General features: G+C 32.3%; 1 protein-coding gene and 1 long non-coding RNA gene across 2 annotated transcripts; one reads left to right on the top strand and one right to left on the bottom strand.

The window, feature by feature from the left end:
• Nucleotides 1-3,525: 3,525 nt before the first annotated feature.
• LOC107924679 (uncharacterized) lies at nt 3,526-4,825 on the bottom strand. The gene has a single exon (XM_016855231.2). It carries the CDS (start codon nt 4,280-4,282, stop codon nt 3,740-3,742), a length of 543 nt encoding a protein of 180 aa, XP_016710720.1. The 5' UTR covers nt 4,283-4,825; the 3' UTR covers nt 3,526-3,739.
• A 10,860-nt stretch (nt 4,826-15,685) lies between these two features.
• LOC121209783 (uncharacterized) lies at nt 15,686-17,776 on the top strand. Its single transcript, XR_005904898.1, has 3 exons — nt 15,686-15,735; nt 16,652-16,693; nt 17,584-17,776. It is a non-coding gene; the product is annotated as an uncharacterized lncRNA (long non-coding RNA).
• The last annotated feature ends 4,972 nt before the right edge of the window (nt 17,777-22,748 follow it).

The following is a 22,748-nucleotide window of genomic DNA, read 5'->3' as shown; positions in this document are numbered from 1 at the left end:
AATGACTTAACTGGAATTAAAATGAAGTTAAAAGGATAAACTATAAATAATAAAATAATTAAAACAGACTCAATGATTAAAATGAAACGCGCGAAAAGGAATGGGGATTAAACATGAAATTATACCAAATCCTTTGAACACAGCGTTCCATAGGGACTAAAATGAAATAAAAATAAAATTACAGGGTATAAATTAAAAAACAAAAAGGACTGAATTGAAAAACATTTTAAATGCGGAAGGGTCAAGACCACAAATAACCCATTGGACGCGAAAACACGCGAATCTTGGCTATTTTCTAGTCGGGTCTCCGGGTTGGCAAAACGACATCGTTTCAGGTGTTCACCTTTTAAAATGATCCAAGGATCAAATTGAAACAAATGTAGAAATAAGTGGTAAAATAAAAAAAATATAGGACCAGATCAAAATAAGCCTCAAAAGCGGAATGACCTATAGCACAAATATCCCCTCCAGCAAAAACACCTGGATCTTAGGGGAAGGATAGGGTCAGACGTGGGTCGCGTCAAAACGGTGCTGTTTCACATAGGTATATAAGTTAAAGTTTAACAAAAAAACAAATCATTTCAGCCATTTCTTTAAAAAAAACTGAAAGCCTCTTTTCTTTTTTCTCTCAAACAAACCTAACTCTGGTCTCCGGTCGCCATTGATGGGCTCCACTGTCCCTCGTGGCCAAAAAAGCCAAAAAATCCCCATTTTTGTATTTTTTTTCGTAGAACTCCTTTTTGGACTTGAAATCACCAAAAAAATAAAGCCAAAGTAAAAAAGCGACAAGAACCCCTTGACTCTCGTCGTTTTCCGCCGTAACCTTTGGCTAAATCCCAAGGGATCCGACGACCTCGTGGACCAACGGTTGCTCCAACGATGAAACAACAGGTGAAAAAGTTCCCCTTTTTATGTTATTATTATTTATTTATTTCGAAAAGAATAAAAATAAAAATAAAGATGCAACACTTTTTAATATTTGAACCAGTTTCAAAATCTCTGTTTTTGTGTATATTTCTCTGTATATTTCTTCCTTTTCTCTTAAAAAAATAAATAGCAGATAAAAAATAAAGCAAACTACCTTTGAAGTTTTTGTTTTCTTTTTTTTATCACTCTAGTGTCTGCGTAAAATAATACATAGTAACTGTTATGGCTTCTTTATAGCCGAATTACAAAACTGTCTGTTACTACTCTTTTGTTTTTTTTTTGTTGTTTCTACTACCTTGCGTGTTTGCATTTGCGTTTGCATTTGCGTTTGCATCGGCCCTTGTTCTTTTCCTTGCAAGTGACTGTGGCAGAGGAGTGATTGATGGTGGTAGTGGTAGAGGGGTGTCAGGCGACACGCCTACCGACGTGGAGAAACGGCACAAGGGAGGTTAGGGTTTCTTTTGTTCTACTGAAAATGTTTACGCTTTCGGGCCATTAGGGTTTTAATTTATTTTGGGTCATTTGGGCCTCTTTTGTAATTGGACTTGTAATTATTTTATTTTTATTTGGTTTGGTTTGGGCCCGGACAAAAATAGCTATTACAACAGTCAATTGCTAAAGTTAAAGATCAAACGACCTATTTCAGTGGCAGATCTAGAAATACAACTTGGGGGGCAGGGACGAAGTCAAAAATTTTCTTGAGGGGTCGGAATTAAATTATAGATTTTTATGATAGTAAAAATGCAATTTCGTCATTTTAATAGCCTATATCTTTATAATTTTAAGAGGATTAAATCAAAATTTTATCATTTTTAGGGGGGAAAGTGCAATTTTACCATTACTAATTTAAAATTTTATAGATTATAAAGGGCCTAAATGGAAAATTTTCTATTTTAGGGGGGCCAGCCCCTCCTAGATCCGCCCTTGGCCTTTTTGATGCATTTTGGCAATTGAAGTACCCAAATGAGTGTTAAAAAAAAAAAGTAGGGGCTTCATCTTCTTTTTTTTTTAGTTTGAAGGCCTTTTTGATGTATTTTGAAAGTTTAAGTATCCAATTGAGTAAAAAAAAGAAGAAAAACAAGGGCTTAATTACTTTTTTAGAAAAAAATTGAGGGCTTTTTAAACCCTTAAGCCAATAAAATAATGAATATTGATATAATGATGTTGTCATATTTTATTATTTTTAAATAAAACAAATAAAATTGAAATGTTTTAATTGAGCCTAAAAAAATTAATTAAAAAATTATCACTTTTAATTATTTGATTAAAAAATTTCATTTTAATATTCAATTTTTATTTCACTCATGTATTGGGTGTACTAAAAATCTACTAAATATAAAATAAGTACATAATTTTATTAGATTTATATAATATAAATTATTATTATTTTAAAAAAGTAAAAATATATAACACCTTAAAATGATTACGTCTTTAAAAAATTTGTCCTCCGTGTGAAATCCACTAGAATTGACCTTAACAAGATACGGTATATTTTAAACATGATATAATTAAACAATATTTTAAAATATAAAAATAAATAAAAGCATGACATAAACGTTTTAATTTTTTTTATATCATGACTACTTTTACATATAAATCAGTTTAAATAGAAGTGAATATTTGATTGAATTAAGTGAACAAGTTTCAAATTAATTGAGTTGATGAGTTCTATTTTATTACTCTAATTCGAATTGAAAATTATTTAAATCGAATCAAGTAAGATAAAATTCAAACCTAATTAAATAAGTTTATTTGAATTAAATTTTAAAAAAAAAACTATGTTGAAATCTTGTTCATAGTATGACTAAGTTCTGAGTTAAAAAACATAATTACATATATATTTAAAAACTCTTTAAAAATGAAATAAGAGAAAAAAAAATATAATAATTAACATGATAAACTTAATTTGATAATTTGATAATTTACTTGTTTAAGACCTCAAATCTATCATCTTGGATTTTAAAAAAACTATAATTTAGCATTTATATATATTTTGGGAAAATTATAAACAATTTTAATGTTAGAAGTTTTTTTTTTAGATTGGCTAATTTACAAAATTTCAAAACTATCAAAGACCCGAACAGTATTTATATTAATTTGTTTTAAGTTGTAAAATTCAACTCGAAATACTAAATTACTTGATAAATTAAAAAAAAACTAAATAATTCAATTTTTTAAAATTGAATCAAATTTTACTTGCATTTAATTAACCCTTAAACAGTAGGAAAAAGACGTGTTTAAACATGTCAAAATTACTTTCTCCCAAATGTTACAATAACAATAAAAAACTCAAGTGGAAGATGTTTAAATTAATTAAATATTAAATATTATTAAATTATTAAATTATTAAAATATACTCACTATAATAATACCCCAATAAATTGTTACATTTTTTGCCGTCGACTTTCCCCCACTTTAAAAAAAGCCGAGATGAAGTATGTTATCCATTTCACATCTTTCTTTGTCAGACATTAATTGCCCTTTGCCCTGCTTTTTAAACTACACTCTTGCTTTCAACACCTGCCCTTCCCTCCTTTATTTTATTTATTTAGTTTCCTTCGTTTCCCAATCGCTTCGTCGCATCCAAACTTGTGTGGCTTTTGAAATCGGCCGACGTTAATCTGTACAAGTGGCGCTCAGATTCTTCTTTTTATCTTCCATTATTTATTATCAGGTTACAGACAATCACGTGATCAGATTGGCTACTTCTGATGCATATTTGCCGCGTTACACTATTATTTAGTAATAAAATATACATTTTGTTTATTTACATATGATTATTTTGGAAACACGGTTTTCTCGTCTGACCAAATTATCTCGTACGGATGAACAAACTGCCGTTGACGGCGTCCTCGAAGCCAACGTAGCGGCATTGGACGTTGTTGATCGTCGCGGGGCTCAATGAGCTGTTGTTTGCTTGGATCTGGTTCGTCGTCCGACGGTACGGACCGAACCATTTGTTCTGCATGTAACGGTGTTTTCTCCAAGGTGGGAGGGATAACTGTTTGCTCTTCAACGATCTTTTCGCCGAATCACTCATGAGATTGACCATCTTTTTCAATTCCTCGCTTTTCCCCACGAAAACCCTAGGCAAATACTGCAGTAGCCTCGAGTAATCGGTCGTCGGCCTCGCGATCTCGAACTCGGAGGCAAAATCAAGGTCAACGAAGTACCTGGTTTGCCGCGTGGGTGATATCGATTGCACCACGTCGATGAACTCGTAGTTTCCGGCGGTTAGACCACCAGAAGAACCCCACTTGGTCTTGCAGATCGCTGCATTGTAGCCGACCTGGCGAAGATAAGCCATTACTTTACGCCTGAAAATAGCTTTATCCGTCTTGAAAAACGAAAGCATTTCTATTGCATTCAAAACGGTATCCGTGAGCCGATTTAAGTAAGAACCCGTGCTGTTAAGAAAGGAGGACTTGATAATGATCTGGAGGGAGTCAGCAGCATCAATGTTGGAGTCGACTCGTTCAGAGTCAGATTGGTAACCGATCTGTTCAGCAGTACCGTGATCATCTTCCAAGAAACTATGAACGAGTTCCGAGAAGTAGCCATTAATGTTTTTGTTTTCCCTGAATGGGCATTTGTGTTAGAAGGGGTTGTTGGTTGAGATAAATAAGGGATGAGAAGGAAGTAAGGGCAAAGGAACTTTAAGACGAAATCATTTATATATATATTAAGTAAGGAAAAAAGGGAATTTAGGGCGGAATATTCCAAGGAAGTGTGTTGCAGTGCAAAGGAGTGAAATGCTTTGGAAGTTGGATGATTGGAGGAGTACAAGTTTAAATTTAAAAAAGAAGAAGCAAGGAGATGGGATGTAGCTATAGGCGTGTAAATGGTGTACACGTGGGTGGGAGCATATCCAACCCTATCTAAGGTTTATTCGGGTTATATCATGTACCCACATCATTCCTTTCGCTGCCCTTATTTATTCATTCAAAAATTATAATTAGATGTAATGTGATAAGAGATTCCATAAAAATAAATAAATAAATAAATTTATTAAGTAAATAAAAAATGGACGGAGTTAGGAATTTGGGGGTTGAAGAGGAAGTGGTGGCTCTTCATGAAAGGAAAGGGTGAGTGGATGAAGAACTGAATTCAGGACTTGGGTGGGAAGTTGGAATATTGATGCGCTTTGAGGCTGGATGAGGCTACATAGTCCAACAAAATGATCCTACATCTTACCCCCGAAAAGGAGGTGTTAGAAGCCCATCCAAATGACTTTGAAATTGGGCCGTTTAGTAAGTTATTAAGTAGGCTACAAACTTCTTAAATTGGGCTAATCATATCCCCTAAACTTGTTTCTATCTCACGCTGCCAACGTGGGAAGTTTTTAAAATTCCCTATTATCGCTTACATTAGTTAAATTACTTTTAATTTAAAGAATTTACAGAAAATATATCTAAATAAAAATGGAGAATAATACATTCGAGAAATAGAATTATTATAAGAGATATGGTATTCTTGTTTTAATAAAAAAATTTAAAGTAAATTTCAATTATAAACAAAATTCTTCTTTTAAAACTTAATGAATTTTAATTAGAAATTATTTCCGATTTTAAATATAAAGAAAATATTTAAAATTATTATTGAATTTAAATTATGTATTATATGTTGATTTAGACGTGTACTCAATAATTATATTATTGTCAATTTTAGGATGCTACATAGGATTTTTCTATTTGATTGTGTAACTTATGGGTTTAATATATATTTTGTCTTCAACTATCTAATCCGCATACCACCTAGTTCATATTCAAACTTATAAATTATTAAATATTTTGTTTCTTTTAACACAATAAAATTAAGACACGTGGAATATACTAATATAAAATTAATAAAGTAGGAAAACAAAAAAATAAAAAATTTATCTTATATTAAAAGAATAAAGTATTTATATTAAGTTTTTAATATTTTATGAATTTGTTAAAACTCAATGTTTAATGGAGACAGATATTTAATTTATTTGAATATGGACATTTGTTGTTGAAGTTAAATTTTTTATTTGAAATAAAAAATCTAAAAAGTTTTCTAAAAATATATACATAAAAAAATTAAAGGTAAACTACAATAATAGTCACTAAATTTATCCAAGGTCACGGTAACTTGTCCGACCCAATTAGATAAGGATTTTTGTATTTTGGGCAGGTTTAGTTAGACTCAAATTCAACTTAAATAATAATAAATATTTTTTAATTTAAATTCAATTTTAAAATACAAAAAAAAATCAATTAAAATATTTTTTATTACTTTTTTAGTTTTTGAACAATAAAATGAGTTTTTTTAGGCAAGCTTGGGCAAAAAATCTTTTTCTTGAATTGTCTCAACCTAATCCATGGACAATTCTAGTAGTCACTCAACTATTAGTAATTTTTTTTTGTTATCCAATTATGAAAAGTTACAAAATGGTTACTCAATTATTAATATCCTTTTTTGGCTGTTCAACTTTGAAAAGTTACAAAATAGTTACTCAATTACTATTATTATTTTTAGTCGTCCAACTATGAAAAGTTACAAAATAGTCGCTCAACTATTTAATTTTATTTTTTGTCACTAACTAACTAACAATGTCAACTTTTAAAATTGGCATAATAGGAACTTTAACTCTCAACATTTAAAAATTTTGTTAATTTAGTATTGATTCTAGAAAATCTAATCCTTAGCATTTACATATTGTGCATTTTGGTCTTTTTTACAATTTTACTTTTCTTTGTGACATTTTCACCTTAAAAGTTAAAAATAAATAAATTTATCAGCTAAATTTTATTGAAATATACAAAAGAGATAAAAATACCCAAAAATCGAAGATAATAATTTTCATCTTTTCTCATTCCTTTAAAAATTAACCCTCAATGTCATAAAAGAAAATAAAATTACAAAAAAAAAGAATTACATAACGTGTAAATGTTGAAGTTTAAAATTTTTAGAATTAAAACTAGAGTAAAAAGATTTATAAATGTTAAAGATTAAAATTGGTATTATGTTAATTTTAAAAATTGTCACTATTAACCAACCAGTAACTAAAAAATAAAAAATTGAATTGATGGATGAAAAAAAAAATCAATAGTAACAGAGTGACTACTAATATAGATTAGGCATAGTAAGATAATTAGATAAATAAAATTGTAAATCGTATGTATTAGCGGTTTAATGTTTGGCAGCTGCTGGTTTTGGAGAAGGCACCGCCCATTAATATTTTTTAATAGAAATGTATTATTATATCCAAAACAAAGGAGAAAGCACCCAACCAGCAATGCTTCATCACCTTTTAAATAAATAAAAAAAACTTGTTCATTTTTATAAAATTCCTTTACCCTTTCTTGTGGGGTTATAATTTGAATAAAATGAGATTTTAATTTACTGAACCCATGTCAAGTAGAAGACAAGAAACAGAAAAACCGGAAAGAGAATATTACTTCTTAATGATCAAGTTTTGTAGAAGAAAAAAAGGGTGGTGGTGCTTGCTACCGTAAGCCACCAAGCTGGCCTGCACTGCCTCTGCCTCTCGTAGTTTCCTTAGATTGGGTTTTTATGTTAAAAAGTCTGCTTTAATATTTAATTTCAAACTGCTCATTACTGTACCGTTAACCACCTAAACAGATGACAAAATATGAATCAATGATGGGATTGGAATTTAATAAATTGGACCCCGCCCCCCTCTTCCCCTTTTTTTGCAAAATTTGATAAAGATTTTCAGGCACATGCCTTGCACACTACAATCACAACATTTGTTGAAATTTTGTCATCCAATAATAAGTAAAGCTAAATAAAGGTCCTTATAGCTTTTGTAAAAAATTAGATGATACTGCATTTTCTTACTGTACATCTTTTTAAATCTAATTGTGCCTAAAATGTTATAAATTTTAATATATTTAATTTAATTTTTTTATATTTTTAATTAAGAATTGTCTGTCTAATTTATTATTATATTTATTTTTAATGGTTTTTAAAATTATACAGTGTATGTGTTACTTCACATTAATGCATCAACTTATACCCTTCATTGCATTAAATATAAACTTATCCATTAACATTTGAAAAAGTTTTATTTCTTATAATAAGAAAACTTATTTAAAAATTAATATTTTAAACATATTTAATAATTCACAATATAATTTTTTTCTAAAAAAAAGTAAAAAAATCACTTAATAGAAAATAAATTAAATGATTATTTTATTTTATTTAGGATTATATTATCCATTATAAAATGACCTAATTACATTCAATATTTAATTTGAAATAAAATAGGAGAGAAGTACACATGAGGACAAGATGGCAATATGGAGCATTAAGTGGTTTTAAAAGTTAATGGCATAAAAAGGGAGGATTGGTGAATAGTAATGATGGGTTTGGAAATGAGTGGCTCCCACATGCTTTGTATTATAATAAAACAAACTTAATTAGGTCCTTTTTTTTTTTTTATCTATACAATATTACAGGGTTTAGTGTAGAAATAAATATGAATTGAGTGAAATGGCATGCAACAAATGTGTTTTGAAACGTAAGATGTAGAGCTTTACTTTCACATTTTTGTGCGTTTCCTGGATTGCTTCTGAAATTAAAGAGCTTCAAGTCTCCAGCTGCCCACGGAAAAGTTAAGCTGGCGAAGAAATTAAAGATGAAGCTTCCACGTAGATAAGAAGAAGAAGTTTGAAATGGATAGACGGTGCCAAAACAAGGGGTAACGCGAGCAAGCAGTCCTTGTTGACTTTGGACCATTATTCAAACCCATGCATGCACACACACATATATATATATATGCTTTTAATTGCTTCCATAACTAAAACTTATGCTCAATCTGCCAAGTATGTTTTAATTTCCTCACGTTTATCTTATAAAAATTTTGTAGGACCACGTCTCTATTTTTAACTACTTAATTTACTCCTATTTTAATTTATTGCTCCTGTGATTATTAAGCTACCATTGCATGTTATTATTTAGTTAGTAATACAATAGGACTTACTATTTTCAGTTTGGAGACCACAGTTTAAAATCTGGGTTTTCTTTAAATGTAAAATTCAATTTTAATCATTTATATTTTAAATTTGTGAATGAAAAATCAAACTATCACGTTTTTTTTGCAAATCATATATGATGATGCAATAAACATGTATAAACAAAATGTTCAAAGAAAGACACCTGAAAGCAAATATTAACGCAAATGTGGCATATTTGCGCTTTTGAAAATTGAAATTTTGTATAAAGGAAATAAATGCTCGATCGCTTTGCTTCCCATTGGAATAATACATTTTTAATAGCATTGATGAAATATAATCGTAATTAAATAGAATTTTAGACAAAATGTCACCAAATCTCACTCTAATTAACATTAATATTACTAACTACTGATCTAAACACTCTAGAATTTAGTCTTTTTTATTTTATTTTATTTTGGGTTTTGTTTTTCCACTCTTTATTCTATACCATATCTCTCGTTTTCTGTGAACTATTTTACTTACTTTATATAAATAAACCAATTGTTTATTAACATTGAATTTATAGCTTAGCTGCTTCAAGTTGGAGATAGCTATATTTTATATATCTAATTTCAGCTGTTACTCAATGTTTCCTTTTTATGTAAATCTAGATCTATATTATTATCAACTAAACTTTTAGTTGAGTTAGTGTCATGAGTTGATTCAAATTGATAAAAAAAATTTTTAATTTTTTATAAAGTAACAAATATTATTATGAAGATGTTTTTATCTTTTAATATAAATATATACCATAATAGAATTTAAATCTACTAAATTTTAATCAAAATCTCATTCATTTTTAATAAATATATTTTTACATAAAAATCTTCACTTACACTGTGTACGTATCCTAATCTAATGATGATGATTGGAATTTAATTGATTATGTAAATCTTTTTGATCTGATGCAAAAACAATTGTACAGGATAAGTTTTTTTTTTCCTTTTTCTTAGTTTATCAAACATTTTAAAATGACGGATTAAATTTAGTAAACTCCAATCATTAAATAATTTACTACTGATAACAATGATTAAACTTTACAAATTTTCTGTAAGTATCACTTAGGCAATCACATGGTTAAGTTCCATGACAAACAAAAACCTTAATCTCCTAAGATTGTTGGGTTTTAATTTTGTATATAAATGTAACCAGAGTTGATAAATAACGAAATGCATCGTGGTTGCAATTACTAAAATTCAAATTTTATAAAAATTGATAAAGGCTTTTAATTCAATGAATTGCGGCCATTCAAATTTTGGTTATCAACATGTGTATGTGAGTAAGCACTTTTCATCTAAATGAAAACTTATGTATATGTTATTGGGATTGTGATTTTTTTGGTTGAAGACTAAATTAGTATAACATACTAATGTTTAATTCAAGATCAATATTTTAATTTTAAAATAAAAAAAGTTTGCACTTAGTGAGAATAGTAGGTTAAAGGAAACCTAAAAGAAAGACACTTGTAAAACAAAGGGGGAAGAAGAGATAATTGCTTGGTTGCCAGTTATTAAATGGTTTAATTATGAAATAAGATTCTTAAAATCAGCTGTCCAAACTGCCACCACAATTGCAGCTAATAATTTGGGAGTAGTCCCAAACGAAACAAGAACGCAAAAGCTAAGACAACCTTCTAAACACCCCCCCTTTTTTTTTAGCAGATAAGGAAACGATAAATCTCCTTGCAAAAGCCAAAAGAGCCTGTGTCTAACCACCACTCGTTTAAGGATTGATTAATTTAGTGAGACTTTAAATAAAATATTAAATTTAAAATATAGGTGAAGTTTAGGTTTCAACATTTAATGTCTATAATATTGTAAGATTTTTTTATATATGATGTAATTTATATAATTTAAAATATATGTAATATAATATTATAATGTAAATAGTAAAAATATGTAAGTTTTTTATATTCAAATTTTAAAATTTTAATTATAAGGTATGGTGCGGTAGTTGCTCACCATGTCTCTTAATTATGTGGTTAGGAGTTTGATTCTCACTCATGGGATGAAGCACATGCTGTTTACATTGTTGGAGAACACTTGTGACGAGGGAGATTAGTCACTGCTACTAGAAGTGGATATCTTGGTTACGACCAATAATTTATTAATAAAAAAATAAAATTATTAAAATAATTTTGAAATATAGGTGGGCCAATGTTAATAGTATAGAATACTCTAGTATCTCTGAGCTATTGAGCTATTGAGCTGTTAGTCTGTTACTAAGTTTGTTAGGTTGTTAGGCTAGTCATAGCAGTCACATATGTACTCTCTATATATACTACATCTTAATCTGTAATGTACAAGAATAGTTTACAAGTCTAAATTCAGAAATTTCTTTCTTTGAGTAAATAAATTCTTTTTTACCTGAGTTTGTTACATGGTATCAGTCGCCTTTTTCTTGGAGACCTCTTATCTCGTGTGCATCTATGGTCACATCCGCTTCCATGGAATCCACCACGGTTCCCTCTTCTTCAACCTTCGCTAATCACGATGTGACTTCCTTTCCGCGCCATGATACTGTCAAACTCTCTGAAAATAATTTTATACAGTGGAGACAGCATATTCGTCTTATAACCGATGGCTACAAGTTGACGGGCTTTCTTGATGGCACGTTACACGCACCACTGAGGTTCGTGCATCTGCAGGATGGCTCCACGATGATGAATCCAGATGCCTTGGCTCATGATCAGCAAGATAAGTTACTCATTTCATGGCTTCAATCTACTATCTATTCTTGTATTTTACCGTGCTTTACAGATGCCACAACGGTAAATGATGTTTGGATCACAGCGAATCATTTATTTGCTGCTGTTTCTGGCGCCAAACTTTTTTGGATTCAGCATGAACATTACTCGATCCGGAAGGTTGTCATGACAGTCAAGGAATATGTTGTTAAAATTCAAAATACTTGTGCCCTTATTAATACGGCTGGCTCTCGGATCTCTGAATTGAAGAAAGTTGAGATCGTCCTTGCTGGACTTTCATCTGAGTTTGACGCTGTTGTCACTCTCGCATCTTTCTCTCCGGAACCACTCTTATTTCAGCTATTGTTTGATGTTCTTTTGGAGTTTGAAAGCAGATAGAGTCGCTCAGCTCAAGAGGGTCCGTTTCATGCGAATTTTGTGGAAACCGCTCCATCCCCAATGGTGGATTCCACGCGCGGTGGTCGTCCGCCCCCTGGTCGAGGGAGAGGCTTTTGGCCTTGTGTTCAGTGTCAAATTTGCGGTCGATATGGCCACTTGGCGCAACAATATTACTACCGTTACAATAAGGACTATGGTGGTCCCTTGTCGGTGGCGCCTCCATCGACCGTTCCCAGTGATTGGTAGTGTGGATTAATGGCGTCTGTTCCTCCTACTGCTAATCCGTTCTTGGTCTCTATTAGGGCTCCTGCTGTTGGACAGTTTGAAGAAGGGAATCCATATATGCGTAGGCCATCTATAGGAAATCAAGTTCGACTGACTAGGCCCTTTGTTGGGCCCCATTATTTTGGCACCTATCATGCGGATGAGCCCGTTTCTGGAGGTCCAAATTCTGCTCCTGGTGGTCATCATGGACAGCCACTTTTATTTAACTCCCAACAGTCGAATGGTTCTTTTGGGGGCAATATTGCACCTAGCCCAAATGCAAATTTTGTTGGCCTTGATAATGCTGGCCATGCGTCAGTGCCTTGGCGTACAAAACCAAGGGCCATAGTCTTAGCTCCTGATGATCCATGTCTTTGTTTGCCCAGAATTCTCGCTGTTAATGCGTCTAACTTTGCAACCACCTTTGGGTCCAATACTCGTACTACTCCTTATGAGTCTGATTTTAATGAAAACTCTTATGTACCTCTACCTGTAGGAACATCGTCTTGGTGTCCACATTCAGGGGCAACACATTATGTTTGTCGAGATGACACCGGTTTGGGCGAGTCCACACCATATTCAGGTACCTATTGTCTTCTTATGGGTGATGGTATGCCTTCGCCAATTTCCTCTGTTGGGAGTTCTAGCTTCTATACAAAAAGTAAAATCCTTCATTTGTCCAATATTTTATGTGTTCCCAATATCTGGAAGAATTTATTGTCTGTATCTCAGTTTGCTAAGGAAAATAATGTGTTTTTTGAGTTTCATCCTTCGTATTGTGTTGTTAAGGACATCCTGACTCGGGAGGTTTTGCTGCGGGGCTACACACGTGATTACCTCTACTATTTTTCTCCTGTTCCGTCCATTTTTAGTCCGTCTGTTCTCAGCACTAGTCTTCAATCCTCAGGTGGTGGTGGAGATGTGTTTGCGCTATAGCATTACAGACTCGGTCATCCATCTGCTTCCATTGTTAAAAATGTTCTGAATAAATGTAACGTTCCTTTTAATAAATTATTTGTTGATCATAGTTGTACTGCATGCCAACAAGGAAAGTCACATAAGCTTCCATTTTCCTGTTCTACCACTGAATATAAATATTTTTTTGAATTAGTGGTTTCTGACTTGTGGGGCCCGACGTCAGTTGCATGTGGTAACAATTTCTATTATATTTCATTTATTGACATGTATAGTCGGTTCACCTAGATTTATCTCATTCGGCGTAGGTCCTAGGCTATTGAGTGTTTTCTTCAGTTTCAGAAAATAGTTCAGATGCAGTTTGGGAAATGTATTAAAAAGTTTCAAAGTGATTGGGGAGAGTATCATGCCTTCACAAAGGTTCTGAGTGACCTTGGTATTTTGCATCGTCTCTCCTGTCCTCATACATCTGAACAAAATGGTGTTACTGAATAGAAACACCGACACATAGGTGAAACTGGTCTCACGCTCTTAGCTCATGCTAATTTTCCTATAGATTACTGTGGATATGCTTTTTGTAGCGCCGTTCACCTCATTAATTGTCTACCTACTCCTGTTCTAAAAGGGCAGTCTTCTTATCGAGTTTTTTATGGGTGTGAGCCTATGTATGATCATCTACGGGTCTTTGGATGCTGTTGTTTTTCGTATCTACGTCCGTTCACACGTCACAAGTTAGATTTTCGATCTCAGCCCTGTACATTTCTAGGATACAGTTCTCAACATAAAGGTTACTTCTGTCTCACACCAGATGGAACGGTCATTGTGTCTCGGCATATTGTGTTTGATGAACGGCGTTTTCTGTTCTCTCCATCGTCTGTGGCTTCAGCGGATCCTGATCCTATTATTTCTACATCTGTTTCTTTGGTTACGACCAGTGTTTCTTGTTCCACTGTTCTGAGAATAGAATCTAATGACACTGGATGGTCTCTGCCTCCTTCTATACCAGTATCTTCTAATGCACAGTCTTCTTCCTCTCCTACTGCTCAGCCTCATTCTGTACCAGCCTCTACTAATGCTCAGGACACATCTCCGGCAGTTGACACCACTAGGCTGGCTACTCCACCTGTTCCGGCTGGTAATACCCATTCTATGGTCACTAGGTCTAAAACATAAAATTTTAAACCCAAGGTGTTGACAGCAGAGGTTCTTGACTCTGAACCCAGTACTGTTGAGGAAACATTAGCTGATCCTGAGTGGCGGTGTGTTGTTCAAGCAGAATTTGATGCTCTTGTAAATAACTCTACTTGGGAACTTACCTTTCTACCCCGTGGCAGGAAATGTATAGGATGCAAATGGCTTTTCAGGATAAAGAAGAATCCTGATGGTACGATTGCTCGTTGGAAGGCTCGCTTTGTTGCCAAATAGTGTTCCCAATTTCTCGATTGTGATTTTAAGAAAACCTTTAGTCCGGTGGTCAAACCTGCAACCATTCGTACCATTTTAACAATTGTTGTGTCGCGAGGCTGGCAACTTTGACAGGTTGATGTGAATAATGCCTTTTTAAATGGCGATCTTGCTGACGAGGTGTTTATGCAACAACCTCCGGGCTATGTTCAATACGGCAATGATGGTCAACCTCTAGTCTGTCATCTGAAGAAAGCTCTGTATGGTTTGCGTCAGGGTCCGAGGGCTTGGTTTGATAAATTAAAGACTTTTCTTGTTTCGATTGGGTTTGTTATGTCTAAATCTGATGCCTCTCTCTTTGTCCGTTTATGCCTACCTCGATTCTATATGTGCTGGTCTATGTGGATGACATTATTATTACCGGTAGTGTACCTACATGTATTAGTAGTTTTGTTCAACAGCTGAATGATGAGTTCTCCCTTAAGGATATGGGTGAACTCCACTATTTTCTCAAGATTGAGGTGACTCGCTCCTCCTCTGGATGTAACGCCCTAATTTTCGGGAATTCTGTGAATGTTGGCATAGGTTTAATTATGTTAGTGGGCCTATAGAAGGCCCAAGCTTAAGATAGAACCCGGCAATTTTAGTTAATTTTTGTTTCATAAGAAAAATGGGGTGAAATTATGAAATAGGACCTATGTGAAAATGTTTGAAAATGCTATAGGCTAAATTGAAGTGGCCAAATAAATAGGAGTGCAAAATAGGAGGATTTACATGACAAACCTCCCATTTTACATGAAGTGACCAGCCATCATGTTGTTGTAGACAATATGAGCACTTGATATTCATAATTCATGGTACAAATTGATAATGGGTTAGGTAAATGTTCCATGATAATGGATTAGGTAAATATTCCACGATAATGGGTTAGGTAAATGTTCCATGATAATGGTTTAGGTAAATGTTCCATGATGGGCATTTCATGTCTTTTGTATTAAAGAATTAAATGGATGAAATATGAAATTTTATTAAAAGAAAAATGGGTGAAAAGAACAAAGTTTTGTCCATCTTTGTTCATCATGGCCGAAAGTTAGAGAAGAGAAAGGAGAGGAGAAAGCTCTTGAATGTTCGGTCACTTGGGGAAGAAAATTGAAGGTAAGTTCATGGTAGTTTGCTTCTATCTTGATGTTCATGAGTTCTTCTTGATTCTACCTTAACTCTTGAAGTATATTTTGGTTTTTGGTTGTGTTGTGAGCATTTGGTCATGAATTAAAATGAAGGAAATGGTTGTTGTTTCATGTTCTTTTGATGAAAAATGGAAGATATGTGAAGTTGAGACAAACAAATGAGCATGCATGTGCTTAGATGCTAAGGGGAAAAATCGGCTAATATGTTGTGCTTTAAAATGATGAAATAGAGATTATACTTAAGTAAAATCATAGATATGTGATGATTGATTGGTGATATACATGTTTAAAAAAACATGCATGCAAGTTATGTGTGAAAGAGTGATTTGGTAATAAATCTGCTTGGGACAGCAGCAGTAATGTGAATTTGGAAAATCACCATAAATTGTGGGAGATGAGTTAGAAGCTTAATAAATTATGTAATTAAAGCTTGCTTAGTCTAGTTTCAAATGAAATAAACGAGAACATATTTTAAATTCTGTACAATGAGAAATTTGATTCGTAATGAAGAGTGGTCAGATTAGTCAAACAGTGAAACATGGGAAAATTTAAGAAAAATCTGGTATTGATTGGCTAAACTAAAAATTCTGAAAATTTTATGGATATAAGATATATGAGTCTATTTTTAGGGAAAATTAACGGCACTTGATTTGGAGTTTCGTAGCTCCAGTTATAAATGATTTAGTGACTGTTGTTCAGGAAGACAGCTTGCAGTGAGATTATGATTATGTGGTAAACATTGACAAAAATTTGTTAATGAGTTGCTTATTGATTTCTTATAAGCTTACTATGATCTGTAGGTGTGGTTGGCCGAATATTGTAAGGGGTTAATACGTAGTTCGTATTTGAATAGTTAGATTAATGTGTTAGTAATCCAATTGTAGGCAGTTCGTGTGTGGATCTCGTCAGCATATCGTCGCAAACAGGTGTGTAACTAACACCCTCTTTCTTAGTCTGGATCAGTAAAAGTCGAAAAGCCGAAATGCCGAAAACCGGTATTTTGTAGATTTGCGAGTGTGCGAATGCTCGTGAGGTAAATCGATTAATGTTTTTGGTAAGCTGCAAAATTTGGACTGTAAAGTGCATGATTTCTGTGCCCTCGATATTTTTGGGCTTAATGGGCCAAAATTGGAATGATGGGCCAACAGGCCCAATTCGGTAAGAACCCTCGGTACGTGATTCCGTTAGTACGTGAAAAGTAGGAATATGCATGAAAAACCATAAAATAGATAAATTACTGAAATACCTTTAAAAGTGGAAAATTTACAGTTTTACCCCTAATAGATAAATTATCGAAATACCCCTAGGGTTAAATTGACCTAAATGCATGTTTGACTGTTGTTATTTACTGCATGCCATGTTGTTATTATCTGATGCATGGGATTAGGATATTGACGGAGGAAGTACTGAAAGTGGCTTGTCTACGTACTGGAGGCTTTGCCTCAATTTACTGTTAACTGAGCAGCAAGGCTGCAACTGTGGAGTGTTGGGCTGGGTGGGTTGAGCTATTCCCCACATGGAGTGTAGGGCTGGTACGGGTGGAGTGTAGTGGTTGGTGGGTTGAGTAGTCTCCCCAAATGGGCTTGCATATGTTATTGATGTTGCATGTATTTTGAAATGGGCCTATGGGCCATACTGTTATCTGAATAAGGGGCTAAGGCCCAGTTTATTGTAATCTGAAAAGGGCTCTGTTCTAGTACCACTGTTACCTGAATGGGCTTAGGCCCAATGGGCTAGAGCTGACTTGGGCTTTGAATGGGTTTTCCTTACACACTGAGTTTCCCCAAACTCACCCCTTTTATTTTCATCCACGCAGGAAATCCCCAACCATAGTGGGCTTGGAGCTGTGAGGGAATTCGGTGTGGCCATCCGTTCTGAAAGTTTGTTTTTCTTCTGGTGAACTGGACATCCTTTTATTTACATTTGAAGTTTTGGGTTTTTAAATGTAATAAGGCCGCTTAATTATTTTTGATGGTTTTAATATGTATTACTAAGATAGGTATTACTTATTTTAAATGTTGAAATTGGATAGCTTTAGGGCGTGTTTTCAAAAACAACAATTGATTTCAAAATAACACGACAGCAAGCAAAGCTTCCGCAATGAAAGTATTTTCCAAAATTAATCACTTTTCCTAAAAATGACTTAAATCAAATCAGTTTCCTAGAAATATCCATGACGTTAAGGTGTGGCAATGGCGGTATGCATGTCTAGGATTGGATCCGAAGGGAGCTTGGTACTTAAGCAGTCCGATGGACTCACCACCTCTTTTCCGGTTTCTTACCTGGTGCACAGCTTCCATTCACTTTAACCTATAATGAAATTATCTTTTAAAACACTAAGTAAGTTTTTCTGGATCAACAATATAAAATGTTTTGAATGCTTCGATGTGGCATGTCGAATCCGGTCATAACGTCTTGGCCGGGTTTGAGGTGTTACACTGGATGTCTTCATCTTTGCCAAAAAAATACATCCGAGAGTTGCTTGATCGTAGTTCTATGTCTTGTGCTAAAAGTGTTCCTACTCTAATAGTTAGCTCTTCTCTTTCTAGGGATGACGGTGATCGTCTCACTGATCCCACTGAATACAAAAGTCTTGCTGGTGCTCTTCAGTATATTGTTCTAACTCGTCCAGACATTGCTTATGCTGTAAACCGTATATGTCAATTCATGCATACACCTACATCTGTTCACCTGGTTGCCTTAAAGAGAATTTTGCGATATCTACGTGGTACCATTGATTATGGCCTCGTTGTTCGTCCTTCTGATCGATTATCTTTGGTTGGGTATGCGGATGATAACTGGGGGCTCGATTTTGATGATCGTCGTTCTACAACAGGCTACTACGTGTATCTTGGTCATATGCCTATTTCTTGTTGTTCCAAAAATCAATCTGTGGTTTCGCGCTTTACCGCTGAGGCTAAATATCGAAGTCTTGCTGCTGCTACCAGTGAGATTACATGGCTAGTCTCCTTACTCAACAAGTTGCATCTTCAAAGTCTTGATCAACCCACTATTTGGTGTGAAAATTCTAATGCGCTTTATCGCCAATCCTGTGTTACACTCCAAATTCAAGCATGTTGAGTTGGACTTGTTTTTGTCCGTGAGAAAGTTACTAATGGCTCTTTTTTTATTGGTGAGGTTCCTGCCTGTGATCAAGTCGCCGATGTTCTCACTAAGCCAATTTCTGTGTCCTTTTTTACTCGATTTTGGACTGTTCTTTAGGTTTTACCTGTCGGGAAGATCGGTGAATGTTAAGAGTATAGAATACTCTGGTATCTCTGAGCTATAGAGTTATTGAGCTGTTAGTCTGTTACTAAGTTTGTTAGGTTGTTAGGTTGTTAGGCTAGTCATAGTAGTCACATATGTACTCTATATATATACTATATCTTTATCTGTAATGTACAAGAATAGTTTACAAGTCTAAATTCAGAAATTTCTTTCTTTGAGTAAATAAATTATTTTTTACCTGAGTTCGTTACAACCAAAAACAAAATTAACTATTACTTCTTTTGGCTCCCTCAAACATCATTTGCAAATATAATTTGCAAGGTTACTTACACAGATTGATTAATAAGATAGATGCATGGATAGATTTATATATATGTTGCATTAATGAAAAATTGAGGTTAAAAAAAATAGTAAAGTAATGATTTGTAAAACTTTTGAAATTTAATTTCATATTTGCTTGTTTAAAGGTTAATTGTCCACTTGCATGCTTTTTATTTGGAGAGAGAAGTTAAATAAATTGTGTTTTCCCAATGAAAAAAAATGATAGAAAAAATAAATATGGGCATGATATAAAAATGGAAATGATTCATGGGGAATAGCATATTGCAAAGAACTTAACTAATTGAATCCAAAGCATAATATCCAGGTGGTTCATTAGATTTTTATTTTGTTAATCAAAATACTAGCCATGCTTTTATAATTAGTTACAATGTAATGGTACTGTCTTATAAAACAAAATATATGTATCAAGTGTAGGCAGTGAATTGAGTTTAAGCCTACAACCCTAATATTGTATATACACACTGCATTGACATTTTTCGCCTCGAGTGTTGTGGTATTTAGTAAGAAGTAAAACATGGATAAAGAATGAGATGATAATGCCACCGTTGTATTCATTTATATGAACCAATTTTGGACAGAAATGTGAATTTAAGAGAATAAAAGAAACGTTTTAATTCTACCTTTCTATCTATGTATTACTTCTAACCAATGTTGGGTGATGATGAATCAAGTGTACCCTTTTTAACAAAAGAGTCCAAAAGGTTTGAAATAAATTAACCCAAGTTAACAGGTCAGGCGGGAATTTAATGCAATCTTTGACTTCGCCTTAACATATAACAGTTCTTGGATTTTACACTTAAAATTAATATTATAACAATTGTTTATATTCTTTTGGGATAAATCATAATTTAATACATAAATTTTAATTTAGAATAATTATACACATAAAACGTTAATTGTGGTTTAAATATATACATGATCCGATAAAAAAAAGTTATAAATACAAGTTATCATAGCTTTTTTAGAATAATTTAATAAAGTTATAGTGTCTAATTTATTAATAATAAAAATTTTAATGATATCATTTAATAAATTAAAAGATTGTGATTTAAATGAAATTAAGTTTGATATTAAAATTGTCAAATTTGATTGATATCGATGTTATTAACAATATAGTAATACGAGCATTCAAATGCATTTATAATTTTTTTTTTAAAAAAATGTTAGAGAAAAATTATGAATAACATTGTTAAAATGAAGTTTGATAATATTTTACACTTACAAATTAAAATTTTTACTGTAAATACATATGAATCAAAGAAGTGAAAAACAAAGGCAGAAACAACAACTTAAGATTGAAATTAAAAAAAAAAAAAAACAAGTCAAAAAACAAGTATGGAGGTAAAGGCATAATGAATTAATGAGGCATTAGAGGGAACAGCATATCAATGGCAATAGGTAAGGCCAAGGGGGGATTCATGCGTGTAAGAATTGGGCGTTCTACTTGTATCACATTGCGGTGCCCAACTTTTTTTAAATTTTATTTCTTTTCAAACTTAGGTTAACCTGCAAAATGATGATACCTACTGTGCCATCCCACCTCCTCTGTCTCTTATTAATACCCTTTCCCATTTTTTTCAACACTTTATTTAATACATTTCCATTTTCTTTGCTTATTTCATCTTTCTTAAAATTTCTCAACTATTTTCTTCTTTATAAAAAAAATGAAAACTTAATTAAATTCTTATAAGGGCATCAACTTGAACAACCCATTTTTGTTAATTATTTACATATAAATTAAATAATTTTCAGAAAAAAATCCAAAAATTAAATTGATTAATAATATGTTATAAAAGAATTAAACCCAGTTAATAAAATAAACCCAAAATATGAACTTGAACTCAATTCTTCACTTCATTAAAACCATTGGATTTTGGTTTGTGAAAATAAGGAAGTTGAGATGAACAATTTAATCAGAAAATTTAACAGTATTATTGAATTAAAGTAAATATAAAGATGAAAATTTGAGAGAAAAAGAATTCAAAATTTTCTCACACATTCATCAATAATTGGTGTGAGGTCTAGGCTTTATTTGAATCAAATTCATGGAAATCCAACGGATTCATCAAGTTTATCTCCAATATTTTATCATCAAGTTTTAGTTTTATAGTGAGATGGATATAGAACCTATTTTGGTTTCATTTTAATTTTAAATATAAAACTCAAACATTGATTTAAAATTATAAATTATAAAACCCAACTAATTTTTTATTAGATATTTATATTCCATCAATCAAACCCTAATTTGAAAAAGTCTTGAATTCCATAATTTTGGATACGTGAAAAGACCCGTACCATGCATCTAACCCAAAGATTAATCATTTGTACATGGAAGAGTTATTTTCATTAATAAATGTAAAAAATACACCCAAGATTACGATTTGACATGCAACAATTGCGCAATTTGACTCCACAATTTTGGTTCCACATCTTTCTTTTTATTGTTGGCATTAAATAACTAGTTAAATCTTGATTAAGTTGATTTCTTTTTTTTTTCAAATTTAATTCTATTAGTTACTTTGAATTGAATTGGGGTTAAAATATATTTAACTTTTTTGTATTTTATATATATATATTTGAGATTTAGTTGATATATTCTTATTTTATATAATTTACTTCTTTTATTTTTCGAAATTTAAAATGTAAGTTCAATTATTTTTTTTTGTTAACTTCGAATTTATTATAAAGTTTTTTTTGTTACAAGGTTACATTTATATTTTAAAATTTCATACCAACGAATTTAACAAAAGAATTTTAATGGTGTTAAAAATTTAACATAAATTTTAAAATCTGAAAATAGAAAAAGTAAACTCCTACAAATAAAAATAGAATGATTAGTTTTCAAATACAACAAAAGTATAAGGACTTTAAACATATTTTAACATTAAAATAATTATTGGGTTTCTCTTATAATAACTTATTTATAACAATTGAGAATTCAAGTCTAAATTTTTCAAAACCTCCACCAAGTAAATTTCTTCATTTTAATTAATATTTTATTCTTATTTGTTTGTGCATATTCATTTTAATTTTAAAATAAAGCTTTTTTAATTTTGTGGCTCTATTTGGTCATGTTAAATATTACTTAGCATACCAAGGGTACCCTGAAAGACAAGGCTACTTGAAACCTTATCATAAGATAAGGTATCACCCACCAGAGTTCCATGGTACAAATCCAAGAGGGCCACGAGAAAATTTTCAATTGAGCCCATTCATCCTTAAAAAGTTATATTGAGAGGGCATTTGACATTTTAAAGGCGTGGTGGAAGATTTTAATAAAAATATCAATATATTTGTCTCAAGATCAAATTAGAATAATTTGTGCTTATATAACTACATCATATTAAGTAAAGTTCTTGACCCAACATTTAGGGTCATAGATGCATATCCGAATGTTATTCCTCTTGAAGC

The sequence above is a fragment of the Gossypium hirsutum genome, chromosome A11 (genome assembly GCF_007990345.1).
Source record: "Gossypium hirsutum isolate 1008001.06 chromosome A11, Gossypium_hirsutum_v2.1, whole genome shotgun sequence".
In the NCBI taxonomy this organism is placed as follows: Eukaryota; Viridiplantae; Streptophyta; class Magnoliopsida; order Malvales; family Malvaceae; genus Gossypium; species Gossypium hirsutum.
The sequence above is the reverse complement of the archived record's forward strand: the minus strand, read 5'-3'. Positions and strand labels throughout refer to the sequence as shown.

Coding starts and splice junctions, on each gene's coding strand:
- LOC107924679 (XM_016855231.2), bottom strand. CDS start 4,282: ATGCTTTCGTTTTTCAAGACGGATAAAGCTATTTTCAGGCGTAAAGTA.